A 15567-nucleotide genomic window follows, 5' to 3' on the forward strand; every position below is an offset into this window, starting at 1 on the left:
CCTCGGTTGCCTCAATGGAAGCTACGCCACTGTATATATATATACCTACTTATTCATTTCACGCTTGACGATTTTTAAAAGAATAGAAACCTACATCTTATCATTGTAAGCTATATTTTGAATTTTATTTATGTTGACATTCATCTGCATAAATCAAATGCAAATACAAGACGATCCGACAAAGTAGTTTAACAGTGTCCGGGAAAACTACATTTATTCGTCGATGAATTATGGTTTTGAGTGTTATGCTCATAAAGGTGCTTCCGATGAAGACTGAGTGGCAAAGCATGGAAAACTGATAGGTACAGATAAGTATTTTGTCCAGATTGTTTCATTAAGAACAGCTTTACCACAGGCCTTTGTAAAACGTTCTTACCCAGTAGATTTGGTTTTGGAGTTTTTATAGGATTAGTTTTACTTCACAACCGTTAAGACTAAAGAGAGGTCGCAGCCAAATACTGTAGTTCACTTCTGTACGTTTGAAATCATTTGTCAGTGTTGGTAGACCATTTAATGAATATTCAAGGGACCTGGTTCTAATTCCAGGTTTATAATTCTTGATCCCTTTTCACATTTGATACTATCGACTTGTTTCTAGGGCAGACAGATAAAAATGTGTTCTACTCAGTCTATAAGCACAGGTATCTGAATTTTAATCAGTAAATAGATATAAATAGAAAAAAAGGAAAAAAAACCTCTATATCTATATATAATATGTCTTACGGCGTGACTGTGTGTGAGGGCGAAGCAAAAGGTATTGGCATTAGTATCTAGATCTATAACAGGACAAAAATTATCCCGAAGTTAGCACCTAACGTGTGAGGACAGAGCTCAAAGTATTCTAACTTTAGACATTTTTGATCTGCCTATTCATTGAACACTGGAAACTCAATGCAACTGATGTAAACAGTGCATTGTGACGTCATATCCAGCGTCGGTGATTAGCAAATTCACAAACGTAGGAGACATGGTACCTACAATCGTATTACTCGAGGAGTGATTATATATGATGAAGAAAATAAGATTTACATGCTTTTGCGGATTTTATGTAACATCTCAGAATGACGTGAACTTGGGTACACGAGATTCAAAATGGAGAAATACATGTCCACACGCTAGTATTCGAATCGATGCCATTGGGACCAAAATTTTCAAGTTCCATAAGTATGGTTTAATTTTTCATTAGTTTTCTATATTTTCCTTTTCAACACGTATATACGTGTTACCTATAGGGAGAGCTCCGCTCTCACGGCCCAAAGGGCCGTGAGAGAGCTTTGCCCTCTATAAAATACATGCCTCCTGCCTCGATTCGAGTCCAATTTTATTATTAAATTCGCCGAAACAAACCTATTCTGCGACACAGTTAAGCTCAGAAATGATTTTCCTTCTCATCCGTTGCTTCAGAGGTCTAAACTCCCTCGCAACAATCCAACAATGGACATATTTTAACGCTATTTTGAATATTCCCACCAAGGCTTGACTAGCATGTTGTGACGGTACATATATCCGAGCATAAAACTAAAGAGAAATAACCCCGATTATCAATTATGAAATTTTTCCTATTATTCAACACTAATCATGGGCATCAAGGGAAGGAAGATGGGGTGGGAGGAACATCCTTAGATTATAGTATCTTAAAACAGGCATATAAATTGATTGATTAAGTACTCATTATCTATATTGTAAGACTTTGACAATTATAGAAAATGACTTAGAATATATATATATAAATGATTTTTGTTACAATTTTGTGTAGTTTCTACAATTTGGGGGGGGGGGGGTACCTTTGGAAGGGGAAATATTCATGTTTTCAAAGGTCGTAAGGTACCCTTTACCGGCAGTAAAAAAAGAACTTGGATAAATCAATGCTTAGTATGTAAATTCTATAAAATAAACTATCATTAAATTTTCCGTTCAAATGAAGACTTTCATGGCGCAATATTTTATCTCCGGAATTTGAAGAGTTCCTATAGCTTGCTTTTTAAGTTAGTGATATACAAGTAGTTGTGTGGAGATACAATGTATAAGTAACTAGATAAAACAGACTATATTAGGAACTCTTCAATATCAGGAGATAAAATATTGTGCCATGGAAGTCTTCATTTGAACCTAAAATTACTAGTGATAGAGAGATAGTTTAACTGTCAAATCACTTATTTGAATTGAATAGCAGTGTCAGATAGTGCATAATAATTGCTAGTATTGGCCGAAGCTGAAAGTAAATTTCCAGACATGAGTTATGAAGGACTGCTCTGAGATTCGGTGAAGGCGTCGGTCTAAATATTCAGCCAAGCTGAAGGTTAGCTGAGATTAATCCTGTGCATCCAAGAAAAACACCTGAGGAGTACATCTAGTTTTGTTTAATGTGAAAAAAAAATAATCCGATACTACTGCAAATATATAAACCAAAACAAAGTACTGATGATTTGCATTGAACTGCAGCCTCCTTCTCTCTTCTTAGAGGAGGAGCCACTGAATTTTCCCCTTTTCATTACTTGAACATAATTATGGGACCCACAGTAGAAAAAACTGTATTCATTTGTTGGATTGGACATTGAAATAACAAATTCCAGAAATATGTGTATCAACTCTGCAATTTCTGCAAGTATAGCTGGTGAATTGTTAGGTTATTTTTAGAATGCAAGCAGGTCAGCATTATTGGATGCCCACGGTTGATTGTCTTTACAAAAAACTTTTTAGCTCACCTTAGCTGAAAGCTAAAGTGACTTTAAGTGAGCTTTTCTGATTGCCTGTTGTCCGTTATCTGTCTGTCTGTATGTAAACTTTTCATATTTTTTACTTCTTCTCCAGAACTACTGGGCCAATTTCAACCAAACTAGGCAAAAAAGCATCCTTGGGTAATGGGATTTCAAGTGTCTTCAAACGAAGGGCCATGCCCCTTCAAAGGAGATATAATTTTTAAAAATGCAAAAATAGGGTAGGGTCATTTAAAAATGTTCTAGAACCACTGGGCCAGAAGAGCTGAAATTTACATAAAAGCTTCCTAATGTATTGCAAATTCAAGTTTGTTAAAATCATGACCTGCGGGGGTAGGTTTGGGTCAAAATAGGGGATCAAAGTTTTACAAACAAATGAAAAGGGAAAATCTTTAAAAATATTCTTCTCAAGAACCACTGGGCCAGAAAAGTTTACATTTACATGAAAGCTTCCTGACATAGTGCACATTCATGTTTGTAAAAGTCATGGCCCCCGGGGGTAGGTTGGGGCCACAATAGGGATAAAAGTTTTACATGTGAATATATATAGGGAAAATCTTTAAATATGGGCCAAAGTGACTCAGGTGAGTAATGTGGCCTATGGGCCTCTTGTTTCTTTTTCCACAAAAGTGTAATCAATGCCGGATGACATGAACTTATGGGATTCTTTACTCCCTCCTCCTAACTATTTGAATTTAGATTTTTATCTGTCATCAATCTTTTTATCTTACCCCTAACCACTGACAGCTGTGACCAATACAGCAGTCATTTTATGATAACATACAAGTGATGCAAGAATCTGTTGGACTGCTCAAATAGAATTACTAGTAAGCAATAGCTTCAGGGATTTATTAAAATATTAAATTTCTGTGGTTACAGCTAATGAAATTGCAGCAATCTATTGTAAATTAGCATCATTCTGTTAAATATAACCTAACATTTTGAAATGGAATTTTATACAGGTTTTATTATGACATTGATGAAATACATACTCTATTTAAAAATGAAATAATGCTTTCGAAAATGAATTTTACTCTTGAATATATATCACTATCATGTCGTTCAAAATTGAATGCGATGCACAGTAAATACCAAAATATACATTTTATGTATAATGTTTAAATGAATTTTACAAATATTTGTTAATTTTGTAGTTCAATCAAACTTATTGGGAGTTTTTAAAAACTCTAAAAGAATTTGAGTACTGTACATTTACATGTACCATCGAATATTATAAGCAGAGAATAGTGACTTACCAATTAGCTGGTGTGCATAATGTGTATCTGTATCAGGATGTGTCCTCTATCTATTTCCATGAGATTCATTTAAGAAACTTTCAATATTTGATTTTCCTTTTTTATGATGATGAATGAGCAATACTTGATCATTTATATGGTGGCATATTTTTATTCAGGTAAAGGTCATCAGCATTTTTCTATAAATAGCTCACTGCGACAAGCTCATAAAGACATAATTAATTTTCGCTGAAGATAATTAAATTGGTAGGCAGACCAGTGATGGCTAAGGAACTTCCTAAGAAATTTTGATGGTGATTAATAAAAAAAAAGTGTTCATGACTTTTCTATTTTATGTGCTGAGTCATCTAAACACAATTTTGTCTCATGACGAAAGATTAAGGAAGTAAAAATATGTTAAGGTGTTAAGTTGTGTGTATTTCTCAATATCGTCATTTCTCCAATGTCTTGTTTGTAATAAGTAAACCTTTGTTGTTGTTTTTCTCCTCGGTGAATGCATTGACATTTGTCGGTGACCTTTCAGCTTGACATAAAAGCTTTTGATATGAAAATCACAAAATATGAAATATAAGAAATTAATATATGTCAAGGTCATTGGAATTAAGGGGAATTATGGGATACAATGGAAATATGAGATAAATTTTTTTATACATATTCAGATTAATTCACCAATTATGCATGTTAGTCCTTGCCTTTTATTGCTTTTATATCAAACAACTTATACATTTATAATTTAAATGACAAAGCCAGCAGTGACTGGCAAGATTTTAGGACAATGACCTCTCTGCAATGTATTTTGTATTAGCTGTATGTAATGAAAAACTTTAGCATGACTTGATGTTTTATATATTAAACAACATTCATCATACATATACTTGATAACAAAGCTACATGTGAAGTATCAAATCAATCAAGCAACAAATGGGGCCTGTAGAGTGTCTTCAAGTTTTTTTTAATCCCATAGTGACATTGAACTTTGACCTTTCGACCCAAAATATTTATGTTTCTTTTTCTCTTTATAACAAAGCTACCTGTAAAATATCAAATCAGTAAAGCAAAAACATCAAGCCTGTATAGTTTCAACAGGCTTTTTCTGGGAAGTCCTGTACAGTCAAACCTGGTTATCTCAAACTTGATTGGGCAGAGAATAAACTTTAAAATATCCAAGAGTTCAATATATTGAGGTTAAAATGCATAAAGAAAATGTAGTTGGGACTTCCAACTTACTTCAACATAACCATGGTATTTGCAATATTGATGTTTGACATACCGAAGTTTAACTGTAGTGACTTTGACCTTTTGACCTGACAAGAGATTTAGGGGGCCCGGGCTCAAATCCTAGTCAGGTCCATTGCATTTTTTCCCTTTCTGTTATAGTTTATTGTCTTTTGAACAGAAAATCAAGGTATTTCATCAACAGCTGGTACAAGTCATAAGATTGTAAAGCCACTTCAACAGCTGTAAAAAGAGAGAATTCATTGAAGCGGGAAGTTGGTCATGTCAGACTTGGGTACAACAGATAGCATAGAGGAATGTGAAAAGGAGGCTGGCCAAGAGCAAGATGGGACCCAGGCTGAAGCCCAGGACAAGGAGGATGAGACCCAGCAGAGGGAAAATGAGGCCCAGGACAGGGTAAATGATGCACTAAGGGATGATGAAAAGAGCCTCAAAGAAGGGGAAAAGGCATCTATAGAAACTGGGAATGCCAAGGACCTTTATGACTACACGAAACGAGAGGAATTTACATCAGAGATTTACAAAATAGAGATATGTAACCTGCCTCGTTTTGGATTTAAGGTATTATAGTACATACAAGGGTCATTCTTTTTGTTATACATGAGTCTGTATGCTTAAACTGTAAATTTATGACATTAAATTAAAAAAAAATCATTTATGATCAAGGAACTGAAAAAGAGGCTAGCTAAACTTGATGTGAAACCTGTGAAGATCAAATCACTTCCCAGGGCCACCTATGCCTTTGTAACATTCAGGTAAAAATTAAAAAAACAACATGGTCTAAATCAAGTTACATGTTGTAGCCCTCATTAACAATTACTATGTCAAAAACATTTTCCATTATTATTAGAAATGAGGAAGAAAGAGAAGCAGCTATTTCAAAAATTCAAGGACATGTATGGCGAGACAAGAAGCTAACAGCAAAGGTTCCTCTCTCTCTCTCTCTCTCTCTCTCTCTCTCTCTCTCAACCTCTCAACCTCAAGATTGCATGTATTTTTAGTCCCCTGTGGGTGGAGCCAAACTAACATAAATTGTAAGACATAGTTTCATGATTGAATTAACTTCTTAAATTTTTGTTTTCCATACTTTTTTATCACTATGCTTTGATTTGTTTATAGGAAGCTGAAATTGAGTATGATGTTTGCTACTGTATGTTTACATATTAAGATTAAGTTTTGTCACAGTTTAGTGATTTTTCGAGATTGATGGTACTTTGTTAGGAATGTAGTTTCCCAGACTTTTCTCTATAACGCCTTAACAGGAATCAGAAAGAGATGTTGTTACTGAATGAGTAGATATGCATTAGGTTTCACTTTCTTTACAATTGAATTATTAAAATTGTTGTAAAATTTAGTGACATGGTTGATTGAATTCTTGTCCTCTGTCTAGTTTTTCGTGAGATGTGTGTAATTTGATGAGGTTGTCCCTAACACAGCAATAGAACTGTCTAGTTCTCCTTGAGATGTGTGTAATTTGATGAGGTTGTCCCTAACACAGCAATAGAACTGTCTAGTTCTCTGTGAGATGTGTGTAATTTGATGAGGTTGTTCCTAACACAGCAATAGAACTGTCTAGTTCTCTGTGAGATGTGTGTAATTTGATGAGGTTGTCCCTAACACAGCAATAGAACTGTCTAGTTCTCTGTGAGATGTGTGTAATTTGATGAGGTTGTCCCTAACACAGCAATAGAACTGTCTAGTTCTCTGTGAGATGTGTGTAATTTGATGAGGTTGTTAATAACACAGTAATAGAACTGTCTAGTTCTTTGTGAGATGTGTGTAATTTGATGAGGTTGTTAATAACACAGCAATAGAACTGTCTAGTTCTCCATGAGATGTGTGTAATTTGATGAGGTTGTCCCTAACACAGCAATAAAGCTAGAGGCTGAGGATACAAATGATGAGTTTTTTGATGATAAAGACATGATCATTAACAAGTTTTGAAAATAACATTTAAAGGATACAATTGAAATTTCAAAGGGATTGCATGTTGAATGTTAAGCAAACGACTTGAATTATGGGACCGGTAGCTGACATGTATTGTGATGCCATACTTACAGAATGCTTGTTTATTTTAGAAGGCCAGTGCAACTGCAGACCCATTACTCAAAAAAAGAAAAGCTGATGGTCACGGAGGTTAGAGATAAGCTAATGCTTCATGAAAAGTATGATGGTGTGAAGCATTGCAGTTCACACCCTCATGTATTGTCAGTTATGATACAATTGTATGATTTATGTTTTCTATCTACATTCTACTTTCACTTCTGTTGGAATTCTCAGGTGTTGAAATAGTCTGACTATATTTATCGAGATTCATACACACACTGTTCACAACTGCAGAGCATTCATGAGGAAATGGCCATCTTTTTAATTTGTTAAGAAATCAAATGCAAAAACATTGGAATAGTAAATATTTATGTATGTACAGTGAAACTTCTCCAAACCGGCCCCTCAGAAAACCGGTTCTCCCTGAATATCGGCCGATTTTCAAAGTCCCGGCAGAAACCTTAAGATTTCCTTACAAAGAAAGTCTCACAAAACCGGCCACCCCTGAAAACCGGACATCGGCCACTTTTTAAAGTACAATTGTTAACAAACATGTGTAAATTACCCTTATAATACTGGCCACTATTTGAAGACTAGAAAATTTTGGCCAGAGGGGTGATTAAGACCAGCCAGGTGTGTAAAATGACTGACCTACCAGCCAGGTGGGAACTTATCAACAGGAGGTGTGAAAAACACAAGTGGCCTCTATTAGTTCTATAGTTTACCTGTGCTGTCCAGGGTGTTAATTGGTGCTTAGCTAATCCAAGTGACCCTTTCAAATTTCTGTAGGAAATGTTATAAACAGATATGCACATATTGAATGAATACAATCAATACGCCATATTGTTGCACCATGGATATAAGCGGTAGTTAATAAACAAGAAACCCATGACTGTTAATGATAATTTTCAATAGATAAATGATTTTTGGGGGGTTTCAATAGACTTAAAATTCCTAAGAAACATCTAAATTAAAATTATATATTTACTACTGTACTTTTCAAAAATGTCAAAACGAATTTGTTAACGATATAAGCAATGGACGTAAACAGAGTTTTTATAGGTAAGAGGAATTCCAATAATAGGCATGTGTGTTTTCTTTATGTATCCTGTTATAAATTTTTAGTTAAAATTAGATGATTGCAGCAAGGCTCTTTCTTGTAATAATTACCTGTAGGTACAAGCTGACTAGTTTGATCTCCACCGATAATTGATCATAGATCCCCATATCAAAGTGAGCAGTACCTACTCTGTGTATTAATTGCAGCAATCAAATGGCTTTGTGTTTGTTTTGTTTATTAAAACATAAGCCGAAATTCTACATAAATGCTGCTAGTCTACAAATTTCTATACATATATCAAATACAGTTTTATTTAAACGGACTGTTTTTCCATTATATATGCATGTCAATGTAAAAATGTTTATTCATGTTTAATTAGTTTTAGTGCTATAAATTGAAAATAAACATTAGTTTTTATTTCCAATAGTGAAATAATAGTCCTTGAACACCATATTATATGGTTTGTGGTATGTCAATGAAATATCTAATAAAAATTGAGCTGAAATGTCTCTAAATGCTAAATTCCCGGTATACCGGCCACCCCTCTAAACCGGCCGTTTTTTTCGGTCCGACAGCTGGCCGGTTTAGAGAAGTTTCACTGTATATATACAAAGATACATATATGAACAATTAATATCATTATTCTTGTAAAACCATCTTTATACTGGATGATCTTTGTCAGATACAATTTTATCATGATACCTAGAGTCGCCATGCTTTTTAGTCTCGTTAGAAGTATAAGAATTCTTTAAGCACACTAAAACTGATGTCTCCCCTTCCATTTTCCATAGCTTTTAAAACCATTTTAAGGGATCATCTTTAAAGTGCAAAAGGTCAAGGTTCAAAGTGATCATAAATGGCATGTAACAAACTGTCTTATCATGGCTTACCCACATACCAAATACCAAAGGCCTATGTCAAAAGACAAAGTTATGGTCAGACCAAAAAATACCCCAAAATTCTATTTCACCTTATATAAAAGGTCAAGGTCATAGATGATCAAAAATAGCACCTGGTGCACAGTCTTCTCAGTGTAGTAGTTTTTCATTTGTCACAGACCGACCCAGTTTTATATCGTGTAAAACAAAACAGTGACACTGCGACATAGTCATTTCTGTTTTTCTTGAAATGTCATATCTTTGTAGATGGTGAACCATTAGAGAAGAGAACCTGTTCAACTACTGAGAAAGAAGATGAAAATTTATCACCTGAAGACAGGTGAGTAGTGCTCAAGAGTTGCATGAGAAAGATGAATGACTGTTAAGCACAGGTATGTCATCAGAAAGTTAATCACCTGTGAATGACAAAGTCCACCAGGAAATTATTTTCATTGATTGTAGTTTTGCTCTCAAGTCAACTTCAAACGTGTTATGTGGAAAAATTTTATTGTAATTCAAAGGATGAGTAGCATTTTGTATTTTTCCAGAGTATGTCTACCCTTTCAGTGTCTGGTGTACTGTAGATAAGATAGTTATCAGTGCTTGTTCATATAATTTAGTGGGATATCATTGCATTTTGATACATGGTCTTAGTTGAATCATTAGGGACCCACCTATTAGTGGTGTTCCAATCATCGATTATAATCAAAATCAGTCAATTGTTGGCAAATTCTAAGTGCTCGATTATGAAAATTTTATTCCAATTAATTGGTTTTTAGATTTTGGTTTTTTTTTAACGACTGTAGTTTTTGAAGAATATTCCTGCCATGACCTATCTATTAACCTAAAAGTTTTGTTTATCATAATGGTGGTGCACGTGAAAGCGAAAGTATCCATACCCGGGGAAAAAAGCATGTACGCATGGTCAGATAGATGTACTTTGATTCAGGCATATAAACGAAGAACCATCCATCAACAAAGAGAATCTTGATATGAGCAAAGCCATGTCTGAATTACGTGAAACTGCTTTCAAAGGCTGCTATTACTCTTCACGTGCGTATCGTGTATTTGACTGGTGACAATAGATCTGATTTGTTTGTTTTTTTAATAAAATGAATTTCTTTCGATCCTTATATTTCTTTACTGAACGTTAATTATATTTTAATTATGCCGGATCATCGTCAGTTAAGGACATGTAACTTTGATATACGGGGATATAACTGAAGAAAACGATATATCTGTTTTTGGCATGTAAACCCTTCTAAATATCGCATTGACTTTTATATATGTAATTAAAGGATATTAAGATAGTAAAAGAATATTGACAAATTCACAGAGAAAATATTAATTTACACTTTCAGCAATAGAAACAACAAATATAAACGTGGAAAATATTTATTTACACTTTTTTAGTAGTTAAATGACTTTATTATAGAATTTCTCTATGTCCGATTATAATCGATAATTAGTTAGTTACAGTAAAGCAATCATCGATTATGAAATTCTCGTTGAAACCCATCACTACCACCTATAGATGGGAGTGTTATATTGATTAGCTTGTGCGTGCATCCATGCATCAACAGTTTTCTAGAGACTTTTTGAGGGGGCTATCATTGCAACTATTTGATTTAAAATATATTCATGAACTCGTGTCAATGGATTACAGATCAATAAATAAATTTATCTCTATGTGGAAATTATATTGCTCTTTAGACTATGATGTAGCTCTAATGACTAAAGCACGAAAAAAGTCCAAGCTGAAGCTACACATTTGTCTTGAAAATTTGTGTTACAATCCCAAAAGTCCCTCATCAAAAACAATGGATAGTCCAAAGTCACATCTCCTTGATTTCCGATTACAAATTTACGTAGTCTTGTGATCCCCCTACACAATGCTGTGCGCCACATTAGGCCTAATGTGTAATGAAATGTAGTACCGTAGCAAGACTATAAATGTGTGATGTCACTGTCTCGGGTTTGATGTCATAATATGCCTAAAGCAGTGGCGGATCTAAATTAAGATTTGAAAAGTGAAGTTAGCATGCACACACATGATGATGAAAATCAACCGTGCCACTTATAATATGACAGAGTTCATTGTACATATAGTATAAGAAAACATTTGACATCAAATGATCGTAGGCTTGTGAATGGATTTTAATATTTCGTTACAACAACAAAAGGAGAAGGGGGGTTCAAATACATAGGTACTTCACCTACAGCTGGTGATGTCTCAATATGAGTGAAAAATTCTCCACAAGACATAAAAAACAAACAATTATGCGAATGCTGAAATATTTAAGTGTAATTGTGTTAAATTAGAATATGCCATTGCTACATGGTAATTGTTTACAAAATTTCAGAATAATCACCACCTTGCTGTTAAATAGAGATTTTTTATCCTATTGATTGATTTTCAGTACGGTACATATTTTTGCCATTTACATTTAAGGGTGACAGACCTAATTCATTTCTACAATAGAGATTTTATTCAAATTTTGATATAAGGTAAAGCATGCATTAATGAGTTAAAATCAATGAAAAAAAAACAAATGAAAATCATATTTGATTCTTAGCAGGAGGCGTTTCAAAAGTTGGCTATGAAGTAGTCGTAATTGCAAAGGAAATATAGGGAAATTTCCAATGTGCAATATAAAAGTTAAAATTAAAATAATTCTACAATAGAGTTTTAATCCAAATTACAGAATGATTTTAAAAAGACAATAAGCTTACTAATTGTAAGAAAAAAAGTATGGGTCATCGGCAATTCTTTTTCAGGGGAGCATGTCAAAGGACGATTTTTGGCCAGTTTTCAAGGAAAATGTCATTAAATAAGAAATGGATAGGTTTTCTACTTGTAGTTTCATACTTTTCCTTTACACTAAATAATTATATGGATTAGGAAAAAGTTCACCAATCATATGTAAACACTGAGTCATTGCATAATATTCCAGGGGTGGTGTCAAAATATGTAATGTTTGAACTGTCACAAATTCAATAAATCCGATATAGAGCTCAGTTTGCAGCTTAAGACAACGGATTTGTATATAGTGTATATGTAATGTGCACAATTTGTTTTCATTTTCATAATCTTTAACCTTTGTAAATAAATTTAAAAAGTTCAAATGTTTGAATAAAAGCATACATATTCTATATTGATAAGAGATCAAGTACATAACTTATCGGACAGTTTCAAGATAGGATCTAACATGTACTTCAAGTGTCATCATCATTTATAAGATTTTTCTGATGAACACTCTCAGAAACAAAATGGACTTTTATTCCCTGAAACATTTTTATAAGTTAAGCTTAAGAGTAGCATACATTTATTTTGATACAGGATTTCTGACATTTCATGTACTTGTATTGAATGTAAATGCATATATACATGTTTATGTAATACGTGGTACATGTTGATTGGCAATTGCAATCTCAGACATGAGTAACTATTTAAAGCATTATTCTACCTGAATGTATTTTTCTCTATATCAAAAAATGACGATAAGCCGACTATTTTCGCCAAAATATATGTACCTCTGCCGTGTGATCGGTTCTGTGCTAGAATGATAGTCTTCAAACTATTCAATGGCAGCATCGATTTTCCGTGCAATTCGGCATTGTGACGTCAAATACAAAATATTCAACGTCACAACTATAGCAGCTGTTCCCAACATTATGACGGAACGATTTGCTTTGTTGTCGGAAGAGGAATTATTTTAAGATATCTATCCAATGGGTAGGGGCAATACCGTGTTTATTGTCAGCCGAGAGAGAAACTAAATTTCGCATGTTCGTAATGTGATGAAACAATTGCAGCGACGTCCCAATGCACAGAGACTGTAAATAGCGATGTTCACGGCTTTCTGCGCAGAAGTGCAAAATTTCGAATTAGGTCTGTCGTCCTTAACTCAAAAATCTTAATGAATTCCATTGGTAGAGGCTATGTCAGGCACACATATATAGGGGGATGGATGGTCCGAACCCACCAGCCCTGAGCTAGGTAGAAAATAGATATATTTACCTATTTGTATGTGCTTCTAGTTGTAAAATATTAAATGTTAGTCCATAGTTTTAATTGCATTGAGTGGAAGCCACTTCCCTGGAGGAAAATTTCTGGATCCACTCATATACCGGTACATGTGCTTAGCTTCATCAACAAATTAGTGAATAAGGATAAATTTTTAACAGTTCTCTACATAAGGGATGGCGACTGCTAGTCATAACTTTCAAAGTTACTTAAATGAAGATCTCTTTCTTTAAAGTGTTTTTCAATTAATCATCAAGAAAGATTAACAGCTGATTTATTAGTACCCTATCTGTTCACAAAACCAAAGGGGACTATAGCTTTCTTGTCTGTCCCTCTGTCTGACTGTCCCATTGGTATTCCAGACTTTTTCCATTTTGCTTGCAAGGATTCATTTGAAACTTGCAGTGTAGTTTCAGAGTGGAAAACTACAGATAGAATTTCATAACATTTGATGGACAAGTGTTGAAGAAATTAATCCTTTTAAAACATGAATGAAAATATAAATATTAGCAATATTTGTCATTTCATTTCAATTACCATTGCCTAGCTGAGTAGTTCAGTACGTTAGCACGTTGACTCCTGAACTGTAGATCACAGGTTCGCGTCCAGCAGGGGTTGAAATTTTTTTCAGATTGCTTTCTACTAAAACTGCATTTTTTGACGAAACAAAGTAAATTTAAAAGTTTGCAATTTCAAAATACAGTATTGTTGTACATGTACATATCCTCCACTTTTCATCCATATAAAATTTCTCTGGTGTAGCATTCCTCCTTAAAAATGATAAAATGTATGATAGCTCATAAAGTGTCAGCAAAGTTTCTCAAATAATGATTTGGAAGAGGAATCTGGACTTGCATCCAGAATTATCCTTGCAGCTCTTTTTTTTTTTGTAATGATGATAAATATTCTTTCCATACCAAAGTTTATTACCACAAATAGTCAAGCAGTTGTTAAAGCTGTATGACCCGATGTTCATGTATTATTTTTGTACATAATTACTTTAAAGCAGATTAATTACTTTACAAAGTTATTAACTTTCCCTTAATTACATGCTTTAAAACATCTGCATGTAAAAGAAAACAGTATGAATATTATTTAGAAAATAAATATAGTGGCTACATATATAAATCATCCCATAATAGACGTCTATAAATAGACCCACGCACGTCAGGGGAATCCCAACATGATGTATTAACTCATACGCAACTGTCTAGTTTTAAGGCTGAAAGAGCGTAAAACAACGAATTACTAAGAGGTATTTGATATTTTTATTTCTATTAAACTTATGGTACGGCACTGTTATAACAAAATACACAGCTTTACACAGATAAGACCACCGATGATCTGAAAGTTTGAACTGTCACTTGAAATGGCAGAGTGACGCGGTTATTTGTAAACATCGATTTAAAATCAAATTATTTGGGTTAAAACAGATGAAATAATTTATGATATGTCGTACAGTCTCATAACTACATACGTGCGATGATTTAATAGCGTTTTTACGAGATGGAAAAAAATATTGTAATTCGGACCATACAGCTTTAATAGACGGCAGAATATATATATTGTAATCAAGCTTTCTGGTATGTAGTGATGTGTGATCTGTGATAATGTTTTTACGTGTATTTATTACTTTTTCCCTAGAACATTTATGCCAATAGTGTTTTAGCTTTGAACATTTTAGAGTATTTTTTTTATACTTTGCATAGTGTTCTACCAACAAAAAAAAAAAACCCTAATATTTTATTTTGATAATTTGAAAGATGTAAGAAATCAATTTTTAAAAAAATAAATTATGGTTTTTTTTATTGTTGCATTCCTCACCGCTACCCTTGTAAAGTGCCTTAGAGTAATTTGTTTTATATAAGGTGCTATATAAATTTTATTTATTTTTATAATTATCATATCGGTAGAAACTTTTTTATCTTGCGTAGTGTAAATAATTTGTAGTTTTTGTTTCTGCATATCGAGTCAATATGATTGGTGGAAAGTAAGTAGTATTACAAACAGGGTGCAAAAGTCCTTTATATTGAGTATTCTATGCAGATATGAGTGTTATTGAATATTTCCCCCCACATATTTTTTACAAAGATGGTGACCCAGGTTTGATGCTTTTTGAACTGCATCGAAACTAGGCAAACAGTATGTTGCACGATGATGGAGTACAGATCAATTTTCTTGGTTGTTTTTATAATTATAGTTATCAGACCCAAATTTACTGTGTGAATTTAGAATATGATCTACATGTTTATGAATTGATAGTTCTGACCAAGACTTTCTCATCCCTGATAAAAACTACATGTACTCAACTGTATGAACAATGAAACATCAAACTAATTTGATACAG

The 15567-nt window shown here is 33.6% G+C and overlaps 1 protein-coding gene across 1 annotated transcript in view; it reads left to right on the forward strand.

Moving 5' to 3' along the window:
• Positions 1-235: 235 nt before the first annotated feature.
• Positions 236-15567, forward strand: part of LOC125656622 (tRNA (uracil-5-)-methyltransferase homolog A-like) — a 29239-nt gene continuing 13907 nt past the window's right edge. Inside the window, exons 1-6 of the mRNA XM_048887231.1 lie at positions 236-302; positions 5370-5770; positions 5876-5964; positions 6060-6135; positions 7288-7345; positions 9461-9533. Coding sequence (XP_048743188.1) covers positions 5471-5770; positions 5876-5964; positions 6060-6135; positions 7288-7345; positions 9461-9533 — 596 coding nt within the window. The 5' untranslated portion in view covers positions 236-302; positions 5370-5470. The remainder of the gene's footprint in view (positions 303-5369; positions 5771-5875; positions 5965-6059; positions 6136-7287; positions 7346-9460; positions 9534-15567) is intronic.

Source organism: Ostrea edulis, chromosome 1, assembly GCF_947568905.1.
Source record: "Ostrea edulis chromosome 1, xbOstEdul1.1, whole genome shotgun sequence".
NCBI lineage: Eukaryota > Metazoa > Mollusca > Bivalvia > Ostreida > Ostreidae > Ostrea > Ostrea edulis.